General features: G+C 40.9%; 1 protein-coding gene across 4 annotated transcripts in view; it reads right to left on the bottom strand.

The window, feature by feature from the left end:
- FNIP2 (folliculin interacting protein 2) overlaps positions 1–25,912 on the bottom strand; it is a 281,392-nt gene that overhangs the window by 93,762 nt on the left and 161,718 nt on the right. For all 4 annotated transcript variants that reach the window (XM_053703784.1, XM_053703781.1, XM_053703783.1 and 1 more), the window contains exons 5-6: positions 4,605–4,676; positions 3,974–4,068 (exon numbers count right to left, since the gene is read on the bottom strand). In XM_053703784.1, coding sequence (XP_053559759.1) covers positions 3,974–4,068; positions 4,605–4,676 — 167 coding nt within the window. The remainder of the gene's footprint in view (positions 1–3,973; positions 4,069–4,604; positions 4,677–25,912) is intronic.

The raw sequence follows: 25,912 nt of genomic DNA, 5'->3' as shown, positions 1-25,912 counted from the left end.
TTAAAAAGATTTTTGTACAGCAAGGTTACCTGCTACAACCAATTTCATGCATTGTACCTGTCACTACGGCAGCGTGTTTCTGGTCCGAGGAACTAGAAAAGTCGCTCAGTAAAGAATCTTCGTATGAGGAGGTTATGGACAGAGTTCAAGCACTTAAATTGGCTAACTCTTTTGTTTTAGATGCCGCTTTGCAATTAGCTAGATTAGCGGCGAAAAATTCAGGGTTTGCTATCGTGGCGCGCAGAGCGCTTTGGCTAAAGTCTTGGTCAGCGGATGTGTCTTCCAAGACAAAATTGCTTAACATTCCTTTCAAAGGTAAAACATTATTTGGACCAGATTTGAAAGAGATTATTTCAGACATCACTGGGGGAAAGGGCCACGCCCTCCCACAGGATAGGTCTTTTAAGGCTAAAAATAAGCCTAATTTTCGTCCCTTTCGCAGAAACGGACCAGCCTCTAATTCTGCATCCTCTAAGCAAGAGGGTAATACTTCACAACCCAAACCAGCCTGGAAACCAATGCAAGGCTGGAACAAGGGTAAGCAGGCCAAGAAGCCTACCACTGCTACCAAAACAGCATGAAGGGATAGCCCCCGATCCGGGACCGGATCTAGTGGGGGGCAGACTCTCTCTCTTTGCTCAGGCTTGGGCAAGAGATGTTCAGGATCCTTGGGCGCTAGAAATAGTTTCTCAAGGTTATCTCCTGGAATTCAAGGAACTACCCCCAAGGGGAAGGTTCCACAGGTCTCACTTATCTTCAAACCAAATAAAGAGACAGGCATTCTTACATTGTGTAGAAGACCTGTTAAAGATGGGAGTGATACATCCAGTTCCAATAAGAGAACAAGGAATGGGATTTTATTCCAATCTGTTCATAGTTCCCAAAAAAGAGGGAACATTCAGACCAATTTTGGATCTGAAGATCCTAAACAAATTTCTCAGGGTACCATCGTTCAAAATGGAAACTATTCGAACGATCCTACCCACCATCCAGGAAAGTCAATTTATGACTACCGTGGATTTAAAGGATGCGTACCTACATATTCCTATCCACAAGGAACATAATCAGTTCCTAAGGTTCGCTTTTCTGGACAAGCATTACCAGTTTGTGGCACTTCCATTCGGATTAGCCACTGCTCCAAGGATTTTCACAAAGGTACTAGGGTCCCTTCTAGCGGTTCTAAGACCAAGGGGCATTGCAGTAGTACCTTACTTGGACGACATCCTAATTCAAGCGTCGTCCCTGTCAAAAGCAAAGGATCATACGGACATCGTCCTAGCCTTTCTCAGATCTCACGGATGGAAGGTGAACAAAGAAAAAAGTTCTCTGTCCAGTCAACAAGAGTTCCCTTCTTGGGAACAATAATAGATTCCTTAGAAATGAGGATTTTTCTGACAGAGGTCAGGAAATCAAAACTTCTAAGCTCTTGTCAAGTACTTCATTCTGTTTCTCGTCCTTCCATAGCGCAGTGCATGGAAGTAATAGGATTGATGGTTGCAACAATGGACATAGTTCCTTTTGCACGAATTCATCTAAGACCATTACAACTGTGCATGCTCAGACAGTGGAATGGGGATTATACAGACTTGTCTCCGATGATTCAAGTAGATCAAAAGACCAGAGATTCACTCCGTTGGTGGCTGACCCTGGACAATCTGTCACAGGGAATGAGCTTCCGCAGACCAGAGTGGGTCATTGTCACGACCGACGCCAGTCTAGTGGGCTGGGGCGCGGTCTGGGAATCCCTGAAAGCTCAGGGTCTATGGTCTCGGGAAGAGTCTCTTCTCCCGATAAACATTCTGGAACTGAGAGCGATATTCAATGCTCTCAGAGCTTGGCCTCAACTAGCAAAGGTCAAATTCATAAGGTTTCAATCAGACAACATGACGACCGTTGCATATATAAATCATCAGGGGGGAACAAGGAGTTCCCTGGCGATGAAAGAAGTGACCAAGATAATTCAATGGGCGGAGGATCACTCCTACCACTTGTCTGCGATCCACATCCCAGGAGTGGAGAATTGGGAAGCGGATTTTCTGAGTCGTCAGACATTCCATCCGGGGGAGTGGGAACTCCATCCGGAAATCTTTGCCCAAATAACTCAATTATGGGGCATTCCAGACATGGATCTGATGGCGTCTCGTCAGAACTTCAAGGTTCCTTGCTACGGGTCCAGATCCAGGGATCCCAAGGCGACTCTAGTAGATGCAATAGTAGCACCTTGGACCTTCAACCTAGCTTATGTATTCCCACCGTTTCCTCTCATTCCCAGGCTGGTAGCCAGGATCAATCAGGAGAGGGCCTCGGTGATCTTGATAGCTCCTGCGTGGCCACGCAGGACTTGGTATGCAGACCTGGTGAATATGTCATCGGCTCCACCATGGAAGCTACCTTTGAGACAGGACCTTCTTGTTCAGGGTCCATTCGAACATCCGAATCTGGTTTCCCTCCAACTGACGGCTTGGAGATTGAATGCTTGATTTTATCAAAGCGTGGGTTTTCAGATTCAGTGTAATAGATACTCTAATTCAGGCTAGAAAGCCTGTAACTAGAAAAATTTACCATAAAATATGGAAAAAATATATCTGTTGGTGTGAATCCAAAGGATTCCCATGGAACAAGATAAAAATTCCTAAGATTCTATCCTTTCTACAAGAAGGTTTGGAGAAAGGATTATCTGCAAGTTCTCTAAAGGGACAGATCTCTGCTTTATCTGTTTTACTTCACAAAAGACTGGCAGCCGTGCCAGATGTTCAAGCATTTGTTCAGGCTCTGGTTAGGATCAAGCCTGTTTACAGACCTTTGACTCCTCCCTGGAGTCTAAATCTAGTTCTTTCAGTTCTTCAAGGGGTTCCGTTTGAACCTTTACATTCCATAGATATTAAGTTACTATCTTGGAAAGTTTTGTTTTTAGTTGCAATTTCTTCTGCTAGAAGAGTTTCAGAGTTATCTGCTCTGCAGTGTTCTCCGCCCTATCTGGTGTTCCATGCAGATAAGGTGGTTTTGCGTACTAAGCCTGGTTTTCCTCCGAAAGTTGTTTCTAACAAAAATATTAACCAGGAGATAGTTGTACCTTCTTTGTGTCCGAATCCAGTTTCAAAGAAGGAACGTTTGTTACACAATTTGGACGTAGTCCGTGCTCTAAAATTCTATTTAGAGGCTACTAAAGATTTCAGACAAACATCCTCCTTGTTTGTTGTTTATTCTGGTAAAAGGAGAGGTCAAAAAGCGACTTCTACCTCTCTTTCCTTTTGGCTTAAAAGCATTATCCGATTGGCTTATGAGACTGCCGGACGGCAGCCTCCTGAAAGAATCACAGCTCACTCCACTAGGGCTGTGGCTTCCACATGGGCCTTCAAGAACGAGGCTTCTGTTGACCAGATATGTAAGGCAGCGACTTGGTCTTCACTGCACACTTTTGCCAAATTTTACAAATTCGATACTTTTGCTTCTTCGGAGGCTATTTTTGGGAGAAAGGTTTTGCAAGCTGTGGTTCCTTCCGTTTAGGTGACCTGATTTGCTCCCTCCCTTCATCCGTGTCCTAAAGCTTTGGTATTGGTTCCCACAAGTAAGGATGACGCCGTGGACCGGACACACCAATGTTGGAGAAAACAGAATTTATACTTACCTGATAAATTACTTTCTCCAACGGTGTGTCCGGTCCACGGCCCGCCCTGGTTTTTTTAATCAGGTCTGATGAATTATTTTCTCTAACTACAGTCACCACGGTATCATATGGTTTCTCCTATATATATTTCCTCCTGTCCGTCGGTCGAATGACTGGGGTGGGCGGAGCCTAGGAGGGATCATGTGACCAGCTTTGCTGGGACTCTTTGCCATTTCCTGTTGGGGAAGAGAATATCCCACAAGTAAGGATGACGCCGTGGACCGGACACACCGTTGGAGAAAGTAATTTATCAGGTAAGCATAAATTCTGTTTTTTATTATGTTCATGATAACAATGTGCACTTACCTAAGTTTGTCCCACTCTGACAGGATCCTGTGCCACTTACATTAAGTTTTCCTCCATTGGTATCCTGGTTAATATTCTCAAAGCTGTCCTGCAATCTAAAAACAGAAGTGGAACAATACTTAAGAAAATGCTAAATGTAGTTGCCCTATGCCCAAGTAGTTAAGTACTTTATTATATGCCATGAGCTGTACACAGTTAAAATACAATACTCATTTTTAGCAATTTGCATTAAGGCCATTTGGAACCAATCAAATTGAATTCAGCAGTTTTAAAAACACAAAATATTATTGTCGCTAAACTGAAGCATTTTGGGAAATATTTAGGAGGATCATTCTGCTCTGGGTATGGATAACGTTTTTCCCAGTGTCAAATGAGTTTGTCTGAAGTTTTTAACAATCTGTGACGATGCCAAAATGTCAGGCAGTTTTCACTGCTGCAATCAAGCATTGTGAATAATATACATGGAATGACTAGTGAGTCTCAGAATTCCTTGTACAAAACATTAACAAAATGCAGAGCACTGTGTGTATTATTTGTGCTATAAAAATAAAACCATTACATTCTTTATACTACTGCAAAATGCTAATGTGAAAACAATGCCCTGTAAATTACACAACACAACAAAGCTTACGTGCTGGTGCTCCCACTGAGGCTTCCTACTTTAGCAGAAAACACCTTACTGATCATCAGCTGAGGCGGGCACCTAGCAAAAAATGGAAATGAATAAATATTACATATACAATATAAATAGAATCAATATTTAGCTATCGCATCTTGCTTATTATTTTGTATTATATATTATTGTATAGTAATAAAATGCTAACATGTTAGTGTTGTATTATTAGGTCACTTTAAAGGACCACTAAATGAAGTAGAATTACAAAATGAACAAGTGCATCATTAAAAGACAATGAAATAAGCAGTAGACAGTGTGGATGAAAACAATGGAGATAAGAGGTGGTTAGAAGACAAGTGAGCTGTGGCGGTGCTAAACCCATTAGAGGTATACACTGTAGGAGACAAGGCAAGCTCACAGCAAACACATATTTATAAAGGGAGACAAACACCAATAACAAGATGGATTATTTAAATGGAATTATGAAACTGCTTATGGTTACGGACAAACTTTTCCAGTTCAAATAATTCTTGTGCTATATGGTTCTGTTTTAAAGTAGCTCTTTATACAAATGCATGGTTTAATTATAGCAGTAAGGCTCTGTAAAACAATATTCTAACTGGCTCCTCATAGAGCAAAACTATCTACCACTGTATTACTGTGTAAGGGGGCATGTTTGTATTGTATTGAGAGAACGCTACTTAAAGGGACAGTCTACTCCAAAATGTTTATTGTTTAAAAATATAATCCCTTTATTAGCCATTCCCCAGTTTTGCATAAACACAGTTATATTAATATACCTTTTACCTCTGTGATTACTTTGTATCTAAGCCTCTGCAGACTGCCCCCTTATTTCAGTTCTTTTGACAGGCTTGCATTTTAGCCAATCAGTGCTGACTCCTAGGTAACTCCACGAGAGTGAACACAATGTTATCTTTATGGCACAAATTAACTAGTCCTGTTTAGCTGCACTTAGATAAGAGGCAGCCTTCAAGGGCTTAGAAATTAGCATATGAACCAAGCTAGGTTTAGCTTTCAACAAAGAACACCAATAGAACTAAGCAAATTATTAAAGTTTGATTTGGACTAGACTGTCCCTTTAACAAGGAGGTTTTTATTCTAGAAAGAAGAAAAAAAGCTAACAAGATATAAAGACACTACATTTACTAAAATGTTTCACTATTCTCTCCTCCAGCTTCCTGAGCCTCAACAGTTAAAGGGACACTGAACACAATTTTTTTCTTTCATTATTCACATAGAGCATGCAATTTTATGCAACTTTCTAATTTACTCCTATTATAATTTTTTCTTCATTCTCTTGCTCAACAGCATCCAGGAAACACCGTCGCCCAGCAGTCGGTCTCCAAACACCACCACAAAGAAAAGACACAGAGAAAATAATGAATGTACTTGTAAAGCGCAGCTAATCCCCCTTAAGGGACTCAAGGCGCTGCTCATCTTATCAACCTCGAAACGAGAAAGGCTAAGTAGACCTCACCGGGGATCGAACTTGCAACCCTCGGTTTGCTACTGTGCAGAGTAGCCATAGTGCATTAGTATGCTGAGCTAGCTGTCCAGCTAGCATAAGGAACTCCAGACCAACAGAGACCCACCAGTCTCATAGAAACAAGGGAAGGCAACACCCAGACCCCAGAAATACAGAAACCACAGAATAAGGCCGGGAGTCTGAAACAAAGAGGATCTTCACCTAACACAGTGCAACTGCATCCTAAAAAGCAACTGAAGACGAAGGTCCACAAGTCACAAAAAGGAAGCTCAGGATACCGAAATATTCAGAAACAAAACCACGTGCAGCAAGCTCAGATAGGTCTGACGAACAACACCTGAAGCAAAAACACTGCACGCTGCAGTCATCTAAAAATGACTCTGAAACTTAAATACTTGCAGGGCAAGCAGAAAGCAGACTAAGATAGGATCCTTCAGATTGCTAAGTATCCCCTAACCAGCAGAAAATGTTGCAGGCTATCTAAGAGCCACCAGTCCTTCCCACAAATCTTGAACATGGAGAAAGGAGAAACCTCAAGAGGCTTACAGTACCTCGAATGCCCCGAGGACAAATTTAGCAGAGCAACAGATCTCGGATCCTGCTCCAACACCGGACCAGCCCAAGCGACAGACATGAATGATAGATAGGGGGGACAGAAAGACCCCAACCACAAAAAGGGGGGGCTCACCCACCCTAACAGAGGTCGGGTGCCAACCCAATCAGTTCCTGCAAAATAAGGCACTCTCAAGGAGAACCCCCTAGGGATCGGGAACAGAGAAAAGTTTAATAGATCCATAGAAAGAACTGTCACAGCTCTCTTAGACAGTCTCTACGTAGAGAGATCAAATTCCAACAGGTGGAACAGAGCCCACAGAGCAGCACATGCTGCCCATTACAGAAATAAGCCACCTGATCCACCCTCCTAAACGCAGGGCAAGACAAAGACCCGCCAGAGAGAGGAAACCTCAACTCATAAGGAAGACAAACTATCCTCTCAAAAGGGAAGGGCACAGATAAGAGTGAAAGTAAATGTCCAGAAGACATGAAGCCATAGTATGATCAAAACACGGACTGAATGAAAAAATCATCCAGACACCACTGTTGACCCAACAGAAAAACAACTCCCCATGAGGAGGAGCACACTGCGTCCGAAGGACAAGTCAGCCCTAAAGTTTATAACCAGTACCCAAAGGTTGAACTCTGGCCTTCCTGCTTGCAAACCCAATGAGCTAGCCCCTATGTCGCAACATAAGGTCCCTGAAAAAACTGCATTAGCACATTCAGCATCTAGTATTAATAGTTAGTTAGAATGCAGATAATAGTGACAACCTAAGTATAGAAATTGCAGATATAACACTAGGGATTGTTCCAAATGAAATCCTTTTTTAATTAAGCTACACACATCAAATGTTTTATATCTTTAGTATATATAATATAATTGTAGTTATTTTCCAGTACTAGTTATTTTGAACACGGTTTATCACAAACAGATAGTACATATATTTGGGATCATATTGATTATTATTTATTAAATGTTATTATTTTAAGATTTTATGAATTGTTCTTGCACTTTAGCACCTTATTGAATATATATTATTGTGTATATATATATATATATATATATATATATATATATATATATATAAATAAATTACAATATTTAAGGTATTTTTCTGATATACAGTATATGGAATTAGAACTCTGTATCACTTTAAATCTAGGTCGATTGCCTAATACACGTTAAGGTTTGACACTATTTCAAGTCCGTTAGTCGGAATAATGCTTACATTGGGGCATAAGCCTATTTTTTATGTAATTTGTCTTATGATTTTGGTGGATTGATAACGATGTATCATTTTTAAGATTTATATTGACACATGGAGATTTGTCAATCAGATTGAGGTTAATTTAGGGCTTGGTCATTCTTGCCGTAGGTGTTGGGTGATACATCTTAATATCAGCTGGACGTTTAGAAGTTTAATGAGGTAACCCATCCTAGGCTTTAATAGCAGCAATTATGAGGTATCGTCTTAAACAGAGAAGTACACAACTTAACGCATACTAAGTAAAAACGGTCATATAGAAAACCATTTACCATATTTACGGTACACATTAGGGGTAAGTTAATTATTCATTTATTAGGTTTTGTTAATTCCCGGTCACAGCTTAGCGAGTACAACCCCAACATTGTGATGCATCTTAGGTATTAATATAGGCAATAACGTATCACTGCAAATTGTTGACATTGTATGCAATACCTGTAAAGTGTCATATGGAAGTTTATTTGCAATATTAAGGTACGTGTTGGATCCAAGTGATTCAGTATAGGTCAGTTGTTCTATTTCTTACAATCAACTTAAGAATTAACAGGGAATTGCACTTCAGCTGCAAAACACAGTACACACCTTTGTTTTAGAGGACGCTGATAGGCTGGGGAACACACTCCCCTGTAGGGAGGAGTTTTTGCAACTAAATTGCATGGTAGTGAACGGCAATATAAGACGGTGCAATGTTTGGTCTCGGCCGTTAGAGCCGAGAAACGCATAGCATATTGTCATATGCTCACATTAAGGATTGTACATTATATGAAGCTGTTTGATACAGCATGTTTTAATAAAGAACTTTGATTTTACATCATTGCTTTCATATCCTTATTCGTTGAGCTCATCACTACCATACACCTGTCTTGAAGAGAGCGGAGAACGGAGGGAGCCAGCTGGTTAGCTCTAATAACCAGCCTGCGCCTACAAGCACATAGGTGTGCTTCTCAAAATTGTGAGTACCCTGCGCAAATATATCTGCTGTGCAATTTGTTGTTATTCATCACAGATACACACATTTGGGCGCCTCTCTTGTGTTTGAATATCCTCTCAAAAGGGAAGGGCACAGATCAGAACAGCGTACATGTCCACAAGACATGAAGCCATAGTATGATCAAAACACGGACGAATTAAAAAATCATCCAGACACACTGTTGACCCAACAGAAAAACAACTCCCAATGAGGAGGAGCACACTGCGTCCGAAGGACAAGTCAGCCCTAAAGTTTATAACCAGTACCCAAAGGTGGATGTGAACTCTGGCCTTCCTGCTTGCAAAGCCAATGAGCTAGCCCCTATGTCGCAACATAGGGTCCCTGAAAAAACTGGGTCGTCCCGAACCAGTCCACAGGATCATAAGTTTTAAGACATCCAAGAAGGATCCAAGACAAGAACCCTGGACCAAGAATCGACACCCCCAGGGAACACAAGATACCCCATCTGAATCAATCAGACCACACAGGGGATGAAAGCCGGGAAACCCGGAGAACGGATACAGAACTCATTCATAATTCCCAGCCCAAAGGGAAGAGAACACCCTTAGCTGGAGGTCAATCCCCCCCCCAACAAGGTGCTAGGCCGCAATAAAGTCACACAATTTCTCTAGAGCCTAAAGGCCACAAGGGCAACACTAATGGAAATGAGAACGAGAACAGAGTCAACCAAGAGAGAGTAGAAAGAAAGGCTAGTCTCCATAATCCTTTCAGATTAACGTTCCAGAGGACCACACACAGGGGAGAAGAATGCAAAGCATCCCAAATCCAGAAAGAAAAACATCCTCCTATCGCCCCTGATATGGAGACGACTAACTCCCGAAGGAAGACAGAGCCTCACGGCCTTCACTTCCAAATTAAACAGCCAAAGCCGCCAGAAAAAATGGACAAAGTCCAAAAAGTCTCAACCCAAAGGAAGAGAACCTCTAAAAGGAATAAGTCCGAAAAGGACACTTCCAAAGAGACCATGAAAGGCAAAACCGTAAGAACGGCGGTATGAAGGACCTAAATCCTCCAAGCCTCCAACCCACAATGGGAAGGAATACTCTAGTTCCCAAAAAAATCAGAAACGACTGAGCATGTCGCCGCCGATCTCAAAAGAGTTCCAGCCCACTAGATTGAAAGGCGAATGAGGAATGAACCAATCCCCTATGCCCCTAAGCAACCACGGACCCTCAAGTCCTCTCAGGATTCTAGTTGAAGCTTGTAAATAAAACAAGTAAACAACACAAACCATATTGGAGATCACTAGGCGCCCTCACCGGACCAACCGGACATAAAAAGGTGCCGTGTCTGAACTAGGCCTCAAAGACAGAAGGATTTGTACCCAGTCAGGACCAGCCTGAAACCAAGGGCCCCAAAACTGTCAAGGCCACATAGTTTCCCCCGAGATGGAAGGATAAAAAAAACAGTCAGACAGACTTTTGTAAACAGTGCGACCACAAAATCGTGAGTATCAATTCCAGAGAAGAAAGTTCCTGAAGGAAACCTCACACCACAACATGAGCTTTAGACCAAATAAAAATCATCCTCATCGGATGAAAATAAAAGAGAAGGCAACCCGTAGGTTATCACCCAGGAAGAACGGACAGACCCGCAGGACCACCCCACCAGTTCCAAAATAGCCATGAGCTGAAGCAACACTAAACAGCAGCAGACAGAATAACATAAAAAACATGATTATAAATCCCCCTGCTCAATAACCCCCCTCAGGAGATATTAACCCTTGATTCCTAAATAAACCCCCCTCAGGAGATATTAACCCTTGATTCCTAAATTCAAAAAGGAGCCTCACTGAGACCCTATGTTAAAGTTATCCCCGAAAGGTTGTAGCCCCTCTCGGATAAACAGTTGTACTCTCCAGCTGTGATCAATAAAAACTACCTTTATTGTGCATACAGGGTCCAAATGAGCAACGTTTCGGGCTAACACCACTAAGCCCTCACATCCATAATGAAAGCAAAATGAAAAGATCTACGCCGTTGTCAGGGTATCTGTGAATGTCAGTAATACAATAAAATATATATATATATATATATATATATATATGATAAAATAAGTATGCAATCTATCAAATATTAAATTTGAGCATGCTAATTTTATTGCTGAATACATTCTGTGTATTGCAAATCTGAGGTCAGACATGAGATGCTCTTTCCTGATAACAGAACATCTGAGAACAAGGGAATTGTTTTCAAAGATTCCCTAACAGATCACCACTGACCCCCATAGCTGCTCAATACATCTAAGATAGAACAAAAAGGGAACATTTGTTTCAATTAGTGAAAGTCAATTTCTTCAAAGCAAGCCTTTATAAGGAGGAGTTTTCCTATCTGTAGGCAACGGTCGCTAGGTCTGGGACTGATCCTTTGAAGCTTGAGATATGCAGAGAAAAAACAGTCTTACAGGGGAAGTGACCATTCACACTTCAATACAAATTGGTACCTGCTGAGTCAAATACACAAAGCTCAGACATACGTCTCAATGGAAAATAGCAGGAGAAAACATATTTTGCTGAAAGCATATAAGAATTTAAATCTTGGTTTTAAAAAGAGAAGTTAGAAATTCATCTATGAACTGTATAATTCTCAAAGATTTAATTGATACTTAGACTGTATATATATATATATATATATATATATATATATATATATATATATATATATATATATATATATATATATATATAAAAAAAAATACAAAATTTGTTTTTTTAGCACACCTTACAAAAAGTTTAAATCCACTTCTGGGAGTGCTGCCAATATGACCCAGTAATTACACAAACAAAGAGGTATCAGCGCACATCCATTTTCCAAAGCACAACATATTTTTTACTGCTGCAAAAAATTGCCTGCAAATACATCAAGAGACAGCTATTCTTTTTTAAATAATATTGGAACTTAGTCACACAATATGGCCATATTGCGCTTAGCCAGTCACCACTTTCAAGGTGCCCCAATTCGACTGGTCCTACTCTACAATCCAGTCGAATTGGGGCACCTTGAAAGTGGTGACTGGCTAAGCAGAATATGGCCATATTGTGTGATTAAGTTCCCAATATTATTTAAAAAAAGAATAGTTGTCTCTTGATGTATTTGCAGGCAATTTTTGGCAGCAGTAAAAAATATGTTGTGCTTTGGAAAATGGATGTGCGCTGATACCACTTTGTTTGTGTAATTACTGGGTCATATCGGCAGCACTCCCAGATGTGGATTTAAACTTTTTGTAAGGTGTGCTAAAAAAACAAATTTTGTATTTGTATTTAAAATTACCAGGGAGACTGACCATCTCCCATTGGTTTAAGCACCCCACCCAAGTTCAGGTGTGCTCATAACAGTGTTATAGAGTTGTGAATAAAAAGCCAGGGAGACTCATTCTATTATGAAGAGTAAAAGCAGGAATGTTTCAGCCCTTTGTGGCAAAAGGATTGTAGAGTAGGACCAGTCGAATTGGGGCACCTTGAAAGTGGTGACTGGCTAAGCAGAATATGGCCATATTGTGTGACTAAGTTCCCAATATTATTTAAAAAAGAATAGTTGTCTCTTGATGTATTTGCAGGCAATTTTTTGCAGCAGTAAAAAATATGTTGTGCTTTGGAAAATGGATGTGCGCTTTGTATATATATATATATATATATATATATATATATATATATATATATATATATATATATATATATATATATATATATATATATATATATATATATATATAGTTGCAAAAAGGCACTCACTGAATATGATATAAAACATAACATTTAATATAAATCATGTTAAAAAAAGCATAACGTTTCAGGAACATTACGTCTCCTTTGTCAAATGCATGATACAGCAAAAATACAGAGCGGTATACCAAACACTAAACCCATCACCTTAAATAGCCATGCATGTGTACTCCATAGGACGCCGAGCCGCAATTGCGGCCCGAGGAGCGTTATACCCAACACTAATCCCATCACCTTAAATAGACATGCATGTGTACTCCATAGGACGCCGAGCCGCAATTGCGGTCCGTGTGCATTGTCGGAGGGCGGTGATGTCATCAGCGTATATCACGCCCAGACGTGCACTCGCAGAGGAGCATAGGGGAGAGCTGTCAGCAAAATCCCACCAATAGAGAAAGGGATCGGTCTCCTGTCAAAACAAAGTAAAGTAGACAAACAGCCATTAGGATGAAGTACACATTGTATCGTTATAAAAATACATAACAGGAAATATCATTAGCGCAAAGTGAAGTAAGACACTGCATGGAGATAACATGGCATGAAACATTTAAAAACTTTAAAATATATACATTATTTAACATTTCACCTTCTGAAGGACAGCTTTATGTGTATGAATTAAAAGAGGGAAGGAGTAAAATACCCACTATATGACCTACATCGTTAGTAACCAAGAGGATGACAACAATACAGTATAAGAAAAATTACAACATTACAAGAAATGATGGCGAATCATCGCTGTGCGATCAGAGAAGCTCTTTTGAAAGGGGACTCTGATCAACCAGTTGCCCGCTGTAAGCATAGTGTCTCGAGTTTAAGAACCATGCTCATCGATCAGGTGCCACCACTGACAAGAAGAGGCAATAGGGGCAATCAGTTATTAAGATTGGAGACCAGATGGATCTATACACTTAATACCATAACACCAAAAGGGTTGAATACCATTCTGGATTTTGGGCCGTTCTACTCAGGAACTTAAGTAGTGCCTTATTCTTGGACATTGCTTCCACTATGGTTCATGTCATTGTCTATACGAAAAAAGACCTTAAAATTTGAATGTCCAAGTCAAGGAAGTAGGGATATATGTAAAAATTGACACAAAAGAATGATCATTTCTTGTAATGTTGTCATTTTTCTTATATTGTTGTCATCCTCTTTGTTACTAACAATGTAGGTCATATAGTGGGTATTTTACTCCTTCCCTCTTTTAATTCATACACATAAAGCTGTCCTTCAGAAGGTGAAATGTTAAATAATGTATATATTTTAAAGTTTTTAAATGTTTCATGCCATGTTATCTCCATGCAGTGTCTTACTTCACTTTGCGCTAATGATATTTCCTGTTATGTATTTTTATAACGTTACGATGTGTACTTCCTCCTAATGGCTGTTTGTTTACTTTACTTTGTTTTGACAGGAGACCGATCCCTTTCACTATTGGTGGGATCTTGCTGACAGCTATTTAAGGTGATGGGATTAGTGTTGGGTATAACGCTCCACCGGCCGCAATTGCGGCTCAGCGTCCTATGGAGTACACATGCATGGCTATTTAAGGTGATGGGATTAGTGTTGGTTATACCGCTCTGTATTTTTGCTGTATCGTGCATTTGACAAAGGGGACATAATGTTCTCGAAACGTTATGCTTTTTTTAACATGATTTATTAAATGTTATGTTTTATATCATATTCAGTGAGTGCCTTTTTTCACTTTTTGCAACTTTGGATATTTCTTTGAAAGTGCACCCTGAAGGCTGACATTGGATTATGGAGTGCCTATTCTATTGATATTATATATATATATATATATATATATATATATATATATATATATATATATATATATATATATATATATATATATATATATATATATATATATATATATATATATATCTCCATGGATCTGAGAAATGCATTTCAGGTTTGTAATAAATTAAATGAACAACTGTATAACCTTATTTTTCCAGGAGTATAGTAGTACACTCAGCAAGAGATATACAGATATGCAATATTTATATTAATATTGGATAATAGTCCAATATAGATATAATTATGTGAAATTACATCCGATTGCTGATCTCAAGGTATGTATGTGATATTAAGATGATAACTGAGAAAGTAATTCAGTCCATGATGAAGGTATTATAATCCTTTTAAATCTTTTCATAGAAAATATGATTTTTAAACGCATTTTTAAGATATTATAAAGTTGAGTATATTCATGTTTAATCTTGAAATACCCAGGATGTACTTGAAAACGAGAGAAATCTCAATGTATCCTTCCTGGTAAAATATTTTATAAATAAATATATAAATAAATAAAATACTCAGGGTAAATAGTGTAAAATAACCCCATCTATATTAAACATGCAAGTTATTAATGCTGGAAACTAAAGTGTATTTAATAAATATTTTAAAGGTTAGATACTAGACTGTTGGCAATATTGATAATGAAAGTGCATTTCTAGTTGTCTGCTGCCCTCTGATGGTTTATGCCAGAATTGCAACCAATGGGAATTGTAGTATCAGATAACAAATATGTCTCAAGGGCCAATGATATGTTCAGATCCAAGGGCAAATCAGAAGACAAGCATCAGTAAGGGCCTATCAAAATCTTGTGGGAATGATTAAAGAAAAGAAGGAGGGGTTAATCTTAAATGAAAACCCACACACAGTAGACAAAGACAGACTCAAAGAAGCATACATTTTGGAGAGGAAAATACACAGGCTTTGTGCCAAGTATATTCTCTGCCATTTTGGGACACGTTCTTGAACAAAGGAAGATAACAGTTTTGAGGCCTGTACCTTTGCGCATAGTGGATAAATCCTTCTTAGATGGCCCATAAGAAATTCTGGAAGCGGAATACTCATTTGGTTATTTGGTAAAGTATAAGCTAAATATATATATATATATATATATATATATATATATATATATATATATATATATATATATATATATATATAAAATATTTAAATCAAATGTATTCTAAAATTATAGTTATATCGTAGTTGTGATTTAAAAGGATAATTTATTTTTAGATTTAATATTAATTTAACCAAGGGTAGTAAGTATACTGGTATTAAATATTAATGTTTAGAAAGAATTTTGTATTTTAAATATCATAAATTAATTACACTTATTGAGATATATATATATATATATATATATATATATATATATATATATATATATATATATATATATTAGAATTTGCCTTATTGTAGCTAAATAAGAGGTCATTTCATGTCGGACATATTGGCATATAAATTGGCTGTTTGCATTAATAATATATACAATTTCTGATGTTTTTAATTAAAGTTATATAGAATCATTTGTGGGCTAACTAACTTAATTATACTTGGCTGAAAGCTATCTTAAATCTATTGAGACCCAGTAAGATTTGTCTGAAGTATCTTGGCATATTGTTTATCTAAACACTGAAGTTAGCGGTCCATATTCTGGTATTTTATTGTGGTATTTTAATGTGATTCATTGTAAGGTTAATTTTAAAGGTATATTTTTTATGATCTGTTGTATAGAATATTGTAACGGAATAAGCGTGCATAGTTGATTCAAAGTTAGTCTCTACTTAATATATTTCAATGTGTTTATAAATTTAATCTCAAGAATTTAGGAATAAATATTAATTTCAATAGTTTTGTATATACATTTTTAGTGGAGGTTATTTTTAAGAATAATATAAATAAAATTATATTTATAACCTGGTATATACTGACATCGCGGAACAGGAACACGGCCCTTCAAGTGTGACAGATAGTAGCATCGCTTCTGCCATTGGACTTGACGAGTTTCGCTGCCTGCTTTTTTCTCTCAACGCTGAGTGCTTGTGGAGATGTTATGGTCGGCATGGTTTTGCAGAAAGACTCTCCCTGCATCTCCGGACTTTAACCCATGCTGTCACTGAGAGGCTGACAGGACTACTTAAAACTCCAGTCCCATGCCAAAGAGTACTACCCTCCATAAGAGACTATTGAAAACTTCTGACACTTCTCTGCCAACCTCCTGGGACGAAGGGCAAAGGGGATGAGGGAAGTGGGAGGGGTATTTAAGCCTTTGGCTGGGGTGTCTTTGCCTCCTCCTGGTGGCCAGGTTCTGAATTCCCAAAAGTAATGAATGCAGCTGTGGACTCTTTCCATTTATGAAGAAAACTACCCTTAGGTTGTATATATAAAATGTATTCATATGCAAATATTGCCTAAATTACATAAGATGTTGTTTACACTTGGCCCCATACCCTCTCCAAATTGTCCCATTTAACAGATGGCAAATATACAAATATTTCAAAATCAAACCTATTGTGAAATCCAAACCTTTTCTGGCCCCAAGCAGTTTGGATACTGGGCTTTATACCTGTATAGATATATGGATAATAACCCAAAACTTAGGAGCCAAGGGGTAAATTTCTAGAAGTCAGTGGCTCCCTGGGCTCCTGGGTTTGTCAAGCCCTGTTTATTCTATCCAGCAAATTCAATAAAGAATGAAGAGATGTGGTGCTTTAGTGAATAAGCGGCATAGAATGATATAGGAACTGGTGAAGATGGAGAATCTGGACATAACTTCTTTGCTAATTTAAAGGAACTTTCCACTACAACAATAAAAACAGAATTTATGCTTACCTGATAAATTTCTTTCTTTTACGGTGTATCCGGTCCACGGCTTCATTCTTACTTGTGGGATATTCTCAATCCCTACAGGAAGTGGCAAAGAGAGCACACAGCAGAGCTGTCCATATAGCTCCCCTCAGGCTCCGCCCCCCCAGTCATTCGACCGACGGTTAGGAGAAAAAGGAGAACCATAGGGTGCAGTGGTGACTGTAGTTTTACAAAAAACAGAATTTATGTTTACCTGATAAATTACTTTCTCCAACGGTGTGTCCGGTCCACGGCGTCATCCTTACTTGTGGGATATTCTCTTCCCCAACAGGAAATGGCAAAGAGCCCAGCAAAGCTGGTCACATGATCCCTCCTAGGCTCCGCCTACCCCAGTCATTCGACCGACGTTAAGGAGGAATATTTGCATAGGAGAAACCATATGGTACCGTGGTGACTGTAGTTAAAGAAAATAAATTATCAGACCTGATTAAAAAAACCAGGGCGGGCCGTGGACCGGACACACCGTTGGAGAAAGTAATTTATCAGGTAAACATAAATTCTGTTTTCTCCAACATAGGTGTGTCCGGTCCACGGCGTCATCCTTACTTGTGGGAACCAATACCAAAGCTTTAGGACACGGATGAAGGGAGGGAGCAAATCAGGTCACCTAAATGGAAGGCACCACGGCTTGCAAAACCTTTCTCCCAAAAATAGCCTCAGAAGAAGCAAAAGTATCAAACTTGTAAAATTTGGTAAAAGTGTGCAGTGAAGACCAAGTCGCTGCCCTACATATCTGATCAACAGAAGCCTCGTTCTTGAAGGCCCATGTGGAAGCCACAGCCCTAGTGGAATGAGCTGTGATTCTTTCGGGAGGCTGCCGTCCGGCAGTCTCGTAAGCCAATCTGATGATGCTTTTAATCCAAAAAGAGAGAGAGGTAGAAGTTGCTTTTTGACCTCTCCTTTTACCGGAATAAACAACAAACAAGGAAGATGTTTGTCTAAAATCCTTTGTAGCATCTAAATAGAATTTTAGAGCGCGAACAACATCCAAATTGTGCAACAAACGTTCCTTCTTTGAAACTGGTTTCGGACACAGAGAAGGTACGATAATCTCCTGGTTAATGTTTTTGTTAGAAACAACTTTTGGAAGAAAACCAGGTTTAGTACGTAAAACCACCTTATCTGCATGGAACACCAGATAAGGAGGAGAACACTGCAGAGCAGATAATTCTGAAACTCTTCTAGCAGAAGAAATTGCAACTAAAAACAAAACTTTCCAAGATAATAACTTAATATCAACGGAATGTAAGGGTTCAAACGGAACCCCCTGAAGAACTGAAAGAACTAAATTGAGACTCCAAGGAGGAGTCAAAGGTTTGTAAACAGGCTTAATTCTAACCAGAGCCTGAACAAAGGCTTGAACATCTGGCACAGCTGCCAGCTTTTTGTGAAGTAACACAGACAAGGCAGAAATCTGTCCCTTCAGGGAACTTGCAGATAATCCTTTTTCCAATCCTTCTTGAAGGAAGGATAGAATCTTAGGAATCTTAACCTTGTCCCAAGGGAATCCTTTAGATTCACACCAACAGATATATTTTTTCCAAATTTTGTGGTAAATCTTTCTAGTTACAGGCTTTCTGGCCTGAACAAGAGTATAGATAACAGAATCTGAGAACCCTCGCTTCGATAAGATCAAGCGTTCAATCTCCAAGCAGTCAGCTGGAGTGAAACCAGATTCGGATGTTCGAACGGACCCTGAACAAGAAGGTCTCGTCTCAAAGGTAGCTTCCAAGGTGGAGCCGATGACATATTCACCAGATCTGCATACCAAGTCCTGCGTGGCCACGCAGGAGCTATCAAGATCACCGACGCCCTCTCCTGATTGATCCTGGCTACCAGCCTGGGGATGAGAGGAAACGGCGGGAACACATAAGCTAGTTTGAAGGTCCAAGGTGCTACTAGTGCATCCACTAGAGCCGCCTTGGGATCCCTGGATCTGGACCCGTAGCAAGGAACTTTGAAGTTCTGACGAGAGGCCATCAGATCCATGTCTGGAATGCCCCACAGCTGAGTAACTTGGGCAAAGACTTCCGGATGGAGTTCCCACTCCCCCGGATGCAATGTCTGACGACTCAGAAAATCCGCTTCCCAATTTTCCACTCCTGGGATGTGGATAGCAGACAGGTGGCAGGAGTGAGACTCCGCCCATAGAATGATTTTGGTCACTTCTTCCATCGCTAGGGAACTCCTTGTTCCCCCCTGATGGTTGATGTACGCAACAGTTGTCATGTTGTCTGATTGAAACCGTATGAACTTGGCCCTCGCTAGCTGAGGCCAAGCCTTGAGAGCATTGAATATCGCTCTCAGTTCCAGAATATTTATCGGTAGAAGAGATTCTTCCCGAGACCAAAGACCCTGAGCTTTCAGGGATCCCCAGACCGCGCCCCAGCCCATCAGACTGGCGTCGGTCGTGACAATGACCCACTCTGGTCTGCGGAATGTCATCCCTTGGGACAGGTTGTCCAGGGACAGCCACCAACGGAGTGAGTCTCTGGTCCTCTGATTTACTTGTATCTTCGGAGACAAGTCTGTATAGTCCCCATTCCACTGACTGAGCATGCACAGTTGTAATGGTCTTAGATGAATGCGCGCAAAAGGAACTATGTCCATTGCCGCTACCATCAACCCGATCACTTCCATGCACTGAGCTATGGAAGGAAGAGGAACGGAATGAAGTATCCGACAAGAGTCTAGAAGTTTTGTTTTTCTGGCCTCTGTCAGAAAAATCCTCATTTCTAAGGAGTCTATTATTGTTCCCAAGAAGGGAACCCTTGTTGACGGAGATAGAGAACTCTTTTCCACGTTCACTTTCCATCCGTGAGATCTGAGAAAGGCCAGGACAATGTCCGTGTGAGCCTTTGCTTGAGGAAGGGACGACGCTTGAATCAGAATGTCGTCCAAGTAAGGTACTACAGCAATGCCCCTTGGTCTTAGCACAGCTAGAAGGGACCCTAGTACCTTTGTGAAAATCCTTGGAGCAGTGGCTAATCCGAAAGGAAGCGCCACGAACTGGTAATGCTTGTCCAGGAATGCGAACCTTAGGAACCGATGATGTTCCTTGTGGATAGGAATATGTAGATACGCATCCTTTAAATCCACCGTGGTCATGAATTGACCTTCCTGGATGGAAGGAAGAATAGTTCGAATGGTTTCCATCTTGAACGATGGAACCTTGAGAAACTTGTTTAAGATCTTGAGATCTAAGATTGGTCTGAACGTTCCCTCTTTTTTGGGAACTATGAACAGATTGGAGTAGAACCCCATCCCTTGTTCTCTTAATGGAACAGGATGAATCACTCCCATTTTTAACAGGTCTTCTACACAATGTAAGAATGCCTGTCTTTTTATGTGGTCTGAAGACAACTGAGACCTGTGGAACCTCCCCCTTGGGGGAAGCCCCTTGAATTCCAGAAGATAACCTTGGGAGACTATTTCTAGCGCCCAAGGATCCAGAACATCTCTTGCCCAAGCCTGAGCGAAGAGAGAGAGTCTGCCCCCCACCAGATCCGGTCCCGGATCGGGGGCCAACATTTCATGCTGTCTTGGTAGCAGTGGCAGGTTTCTTGGCCTGCTTTCCCTTGTTCCAGCCTTGCATTGGTCTCCAAGCTGGCTTGGCTTGAGAAGTATTACCCTCTTGCTTAGAGGACGTAGCACTTTGGGCTGGTCCGTTTCTACGAAAAGGACGAAAATTAGGTTTATTTTTTGCCTTGAAAAGCCGATCCTGAGGAAGGGCGTGGCCCTTACCCCCAGTGATATCAGAGATAATCTCTTTCAAGTCAGGGCCAAACAGCGTTTTCCCCTTGAAAGGAATGTTAAGTAGCTTGTTCTTGGAAGACGCATCAGCCGACCAAGATTTCAACCAAAGCGCTCTGCGCGCCACAATAGCAAACCCAGAATTCTTAGCCGCTAACCTAGCCAATTGCAAAGTGGCGTCTAGGGTGAAAGAATTAGCCAATTTGAGAGCATTGATTCTGTCCATAATCTCCTCATAAGGAGGAGAATCACTATCGACCGCCTTTATCAGCTCATCGAACCAGAAACATGCGGCTGTAGCGACAGGGACAATGCATGAAATTGGTTGTAGAAGGTAACCCTGCTGAACAAACATCTTTTTAAGCAAACCTTCTAATTTTTTATCCATAGGATCTTTGAAAGCACAACTATCCTCTATGGGTATAGTGGTGCGTTTGTTTAAAGTGGAAACCGCTCCCTCGACCTTGGGGACTGTCTGCCATAAGTCCTTTCTGGGGTCGACCATAGGAAACAATTTTTTAAATATGGGGGGAGGGACGAAAGGAATACCGGGCCTTTCCCATTCTTTATTAACAATGTCCGCCACCCGCTTGGGTATAGGAAAAGCTTCTGGGAGCCCCGGGACCTCTAGGAACTTGTCCATTTTACATAGTTTCTCTGGGATGACCAACTTGTCACAATCATCCAGAGTGGATAATACCTCCTTAAGCAGAATGCGGAGATGTTCCAACTTAAATTTAAACGTAATCACATCAGGTTCAGCTTGTTGAGAAATGTTCCCTGAATCAGTAATTTCTCCCTCAGACAAAACCTCCCTGGCCCCATCAGACTGGGTTAGGGGCCCTTCAGAAACATTATTATCAGCGTCGTCATGCTCTTCAGTATCTAAAACAGAGCAGTCGCGCTTACGCTGATAAGTGTTCATTTTGGCTAAAATGTTTTTGACAGAATTATCCATTACAGCCGTTAATTGTTGCATAGTAAGGAGTATTGGCGCGCTAGATGTACTAGGGGCCTCCTGAGTGGGCAAGACTCGTGTAGACGAAGGAGGGAATGATGCAGTACCATGCTTACTCCCCTCACTTGAGGAATCATCTTGGGCATCATTGTCATTGTCACATAAATCACATTTATTTAAATGAATAGGAATTCTGGCTTCCCCACATTCAGAACACAGTCTATCTGGTAGTTCAGACATGTTAAACAGGCATAAACTTGATAACAAAGTACAAAAAACGTTTTAAAATAAAACCGTTACTGTCACTTTAAATTTTAAACTGAACACACTTTATTACTGCAATTGCGAAAAAACATGAAGGAATTGTTCAAAATTCACCAAATTTTCACCACAGTGTCTTAAAGCCTTAAAAGTATTGCACACCAAATTTGGAAGCTTTAACCCTTAAAATAACGGAACCGGAGCCGTTTTGAACTTTAACCCCTTTACAGTCCCTGGTATCTGCTTTGCTGAGACCCAACCAAGCCCAAAGGGGAATACGATACCAAATGACGCCTTCAGAAAGTCTTTTCTAAGTATCAGAGCTCCTCTCACATGCGACTGCATGCCATGCCTCTCAAAAACAAGTGCGCAACACCGGCGCGAAAATGAGGCTCTGCCTATGATTTGGGAAAGCCCCTAAAGAATAAGGTGTCTAAAACAGTGCCTGCCGATATTATTATATCAAAATACCCAGATAAAATGATTCCTCAAGGCTAAATATGTGTTAATAATGAATCGATTTAGCCCAGAAAAAGTCTACAGTCTTAATAAGCCCTTGTGAAGCCCTTATTTACGATCTTAATAAACATGGCTTACCGGATCCCATAGGGAAAATGACAGCTTCCAGCATTACATCGTCTTGTTAGAATGTGTCATACCGCAAGCAGCAAGAGACTGCTCACTGTTCCCCCAACTGAAGTTAATTGCTCTCAACAGTCCTGTGTGGAACAGCCATGGATTTTAGTGACGGTTGCTAAAATCATTTTCCTCATACAAACAGAAATCTTCATCTCTTTTCTGTTTCTGAGTAAATAGTACATACCAGCACTATTTCAAAATAACAAACTCTTGATTGAATAATAAAAACTACAGTTAAACACTAAAAAACTCTAAGCCATCTCCGTGGAGATGTTGCCTGTACAACGGCAAAGAGAATGACTGGGGTAGGCGGAGCCTAGGAGGGATCATGTGACCAGCTTTGCTGGGCTCTTTGCCATTTCCTGTTGGGGAAGAGAATATCCCACAAGTAAGGATGACGCCGTGGACCGGACACACCTATGTTGGAGAAATAAATTTAAACCTGACTTAATTGCCAGGGCGGGCCGTGGACCGGATACACCGTAAGAGAAAGAAATTTATCAGGTAAGCATAAATTCTGTTTTCTCTTACAGTGGTGTATTCGGTCCACGGCTTCATCCTTACTTGTGGGAACCAATACCAAAGCTTTAGGACACGGATGAAGGGAGGGAACAAGTCAGGTAACCTAAACAGAAGGCACCACTGCTTGCAAAACCTTTCTCCCAAAAATAGCCTCCAAAGAAGCAAAAGTATCGAATTTGTAAAATTTGGCCAATGTATGCAGGGAAGACCAAGTCGCTGCCTTACAAATCTGTTCAACAGAAGCCTCATTCTTGAAAGCCCATGTGGAAGCCACAGCTCTAGTGGAATGAGCTGTAATTCGTTCAGGAGGCTGCCTTCCAGCAGTCTCATAAGCCAACCGGATGATGCTTTTCAGCCAGAGAGACAGAGAGGTAGCAGTAGCTTTTTGACCTCTCCTCTTGCCAGAATAGACAACAAACAAGGATGTTGTTTGTCTGAAATCTTTAGTTGCTTTTAGATAGAATTTTAAAGCACGAACCACATCAAGATTGTGTAACAGACGTTCCTTTTTAGAAACTGGATTAGGACACAGAGAAGGAACAACTATTTCCTGGTTAATATTCTTATTGGAAACCACTTTTGGAAGAAAACCAGGCTTGGTACGCAAAACAACCTTATCTGTATGGAACACCAGATAGGGTGAGTTACAATGCAAAGCAGACAATTGAGAAACTCTTCGAGCAGAAGAAATAGCTACCAAAAACAAAACTTTCCAAGATAGTAACTTAATATCTATGGAATGCAGAGGTTCAAACGGAACCCCTTGAAGAACTGAAAGAACTAAATTTAGACTCCATGGAGGAGCCACAGGTCTGTAGACAGGCTTGATCCTAACTAAGGCCTGTACAAACGCCTGAACATCTGGCACAGCTGCCAGACACTTGTGCAACAGAATAGACAGAGCAGATATCTGTCCCTTTAAGGAACTAGCTGACAACCCTTTCTCCAATCCTTCTTGGAGAAAAGATAATAACCTTGGATTCCTAATCTTACTCCACGAGTAACCCTTGGATTCGCACCAACAAAGATATTTCCGCCATATCTTATGGTAAATTTTCCTGGTAACAGGCTTTCTAGCCTGGATCAGAGTATCTATAACTGATTCAGAGAACCCACGCTTAGCTAGAATTAAGCGTTCAATCTCCAAGCAGTCAGTTGCAGAGAAACTAGGTTTGGATGCTTGAATGGACCTTGGATTAGAAGGTCCTGCCTCAAAGGTAGCTTCCATGGTGGAGCCGATGACATATCCACCAGGTCTGCATACCAAGTCCTGCGTGGCCACGCAGGAGCTATCAGAATTACCGAAGCCTTCTCCTGTTTGATTCTGGCTACTAGCCGAGGGAGAAGAGGAAACTGTGGAAAAACATAAGCTAGATTGAATGACCAAGGTGCCACTAAGGCATCTATCAATGTCGCCTTGGGATCCCTGGCCCTGGACCCGTAACAGGGAACTTTGGAGTTCTGGTGGGACGCCATCAGATCTAGTTCTGGAATGCCCCATAGTTGGGTTAGCTGGGCAAAAACCTCCGGGTAGAGTTCCCACTCCCCCGGATGGAAAGTCTGACGACTCAGGTAATCCGCCTCCCAGTTGTCTACTCCTGGGATGTGAATTGCAGATAGATGGCAGGAGTGATCCTCTGCCCATTTGATGATCTTGGATAACTCCCTCATCACCAGGGAACTCTTTGTTCCTCCCTGATGACTGATGTACGCTACAGTCGTGATGTTGTCCGACTGAAATGATGAATTTGGCCTCTGCTAGCTGAGGCCAGGCCTGGAGCGCATTGAATATCGCTCTCAATTCCAAGATGTTTATCGGGAGAAGAGATTCTTCCCGAGACCATAGACCCTGAGCTTTCAGGGAGTCCCAGACCGCACCCCAGCCTAAGAGGCTGGCGTCGGTCGTGACAATGATCCACTCCGGTCTGCGGAAACTCATTCCCTGAGACAGGTGATCCTGAGACAACCACCAGAGGAGTGAGTCTCTGGTTTTCTGGTTCATTTGTATCTGGGGAGAAAAATCTGCATAATCCCCATTCCACTGTTTGAGCATGCACAGTTGCAGTGGTCTTAGATGAATTTGGGGAAAAGGGACAACGTCCATTGCCGCAACCATTAGACCTATTACCTCCATGCACTGAGCCACAGAAGGCTGAGGAATGGCATGAAGAACTCGACAAGTATTCGAAAGCTTTGACTTCCTGACCTCCGTCAGAAAGATTTTCATTTCTACCGAGTCTATTATTGTTCCCAGGAAGGGGACCCTTGTGAACGGGGACAGAGAACTTTTTTCTACGTTCACCTTCCATCCGTGAGACCTTAGAAAGGCCAGAACAATGTCCGTATGAGCCTTTGCTCTGTGAAAGGACGACGCTTGTATTAAGATGTCGTCTAGGTAAGGTGCTACTGCAATGCCCCGCGGTCTTAGTACTGCTAGAAGGGACCCTAGCACCTTTGTAAAAATTCTTGGAGCA

The sequence above is a fragment of the Bombina bombina genome, chromosome 2 (genome assembly GCF_027579735.1).
Source record: "Bombina bombina isolate aBomBom1 chromosome 2, aBomBom1.pri, whole genome shotgun sequence".
Classification (NCBI taxonomy): Eukaryota; Metazoa; Chordata; class Amphibia; order Anura; family Bombinatoridae; genus Bombina; species Bombina bombina.
Note: the sequence above shows the minus strand (reverse complement) of the source record. Positions and strands in the feature narration are given on the sequence as shown.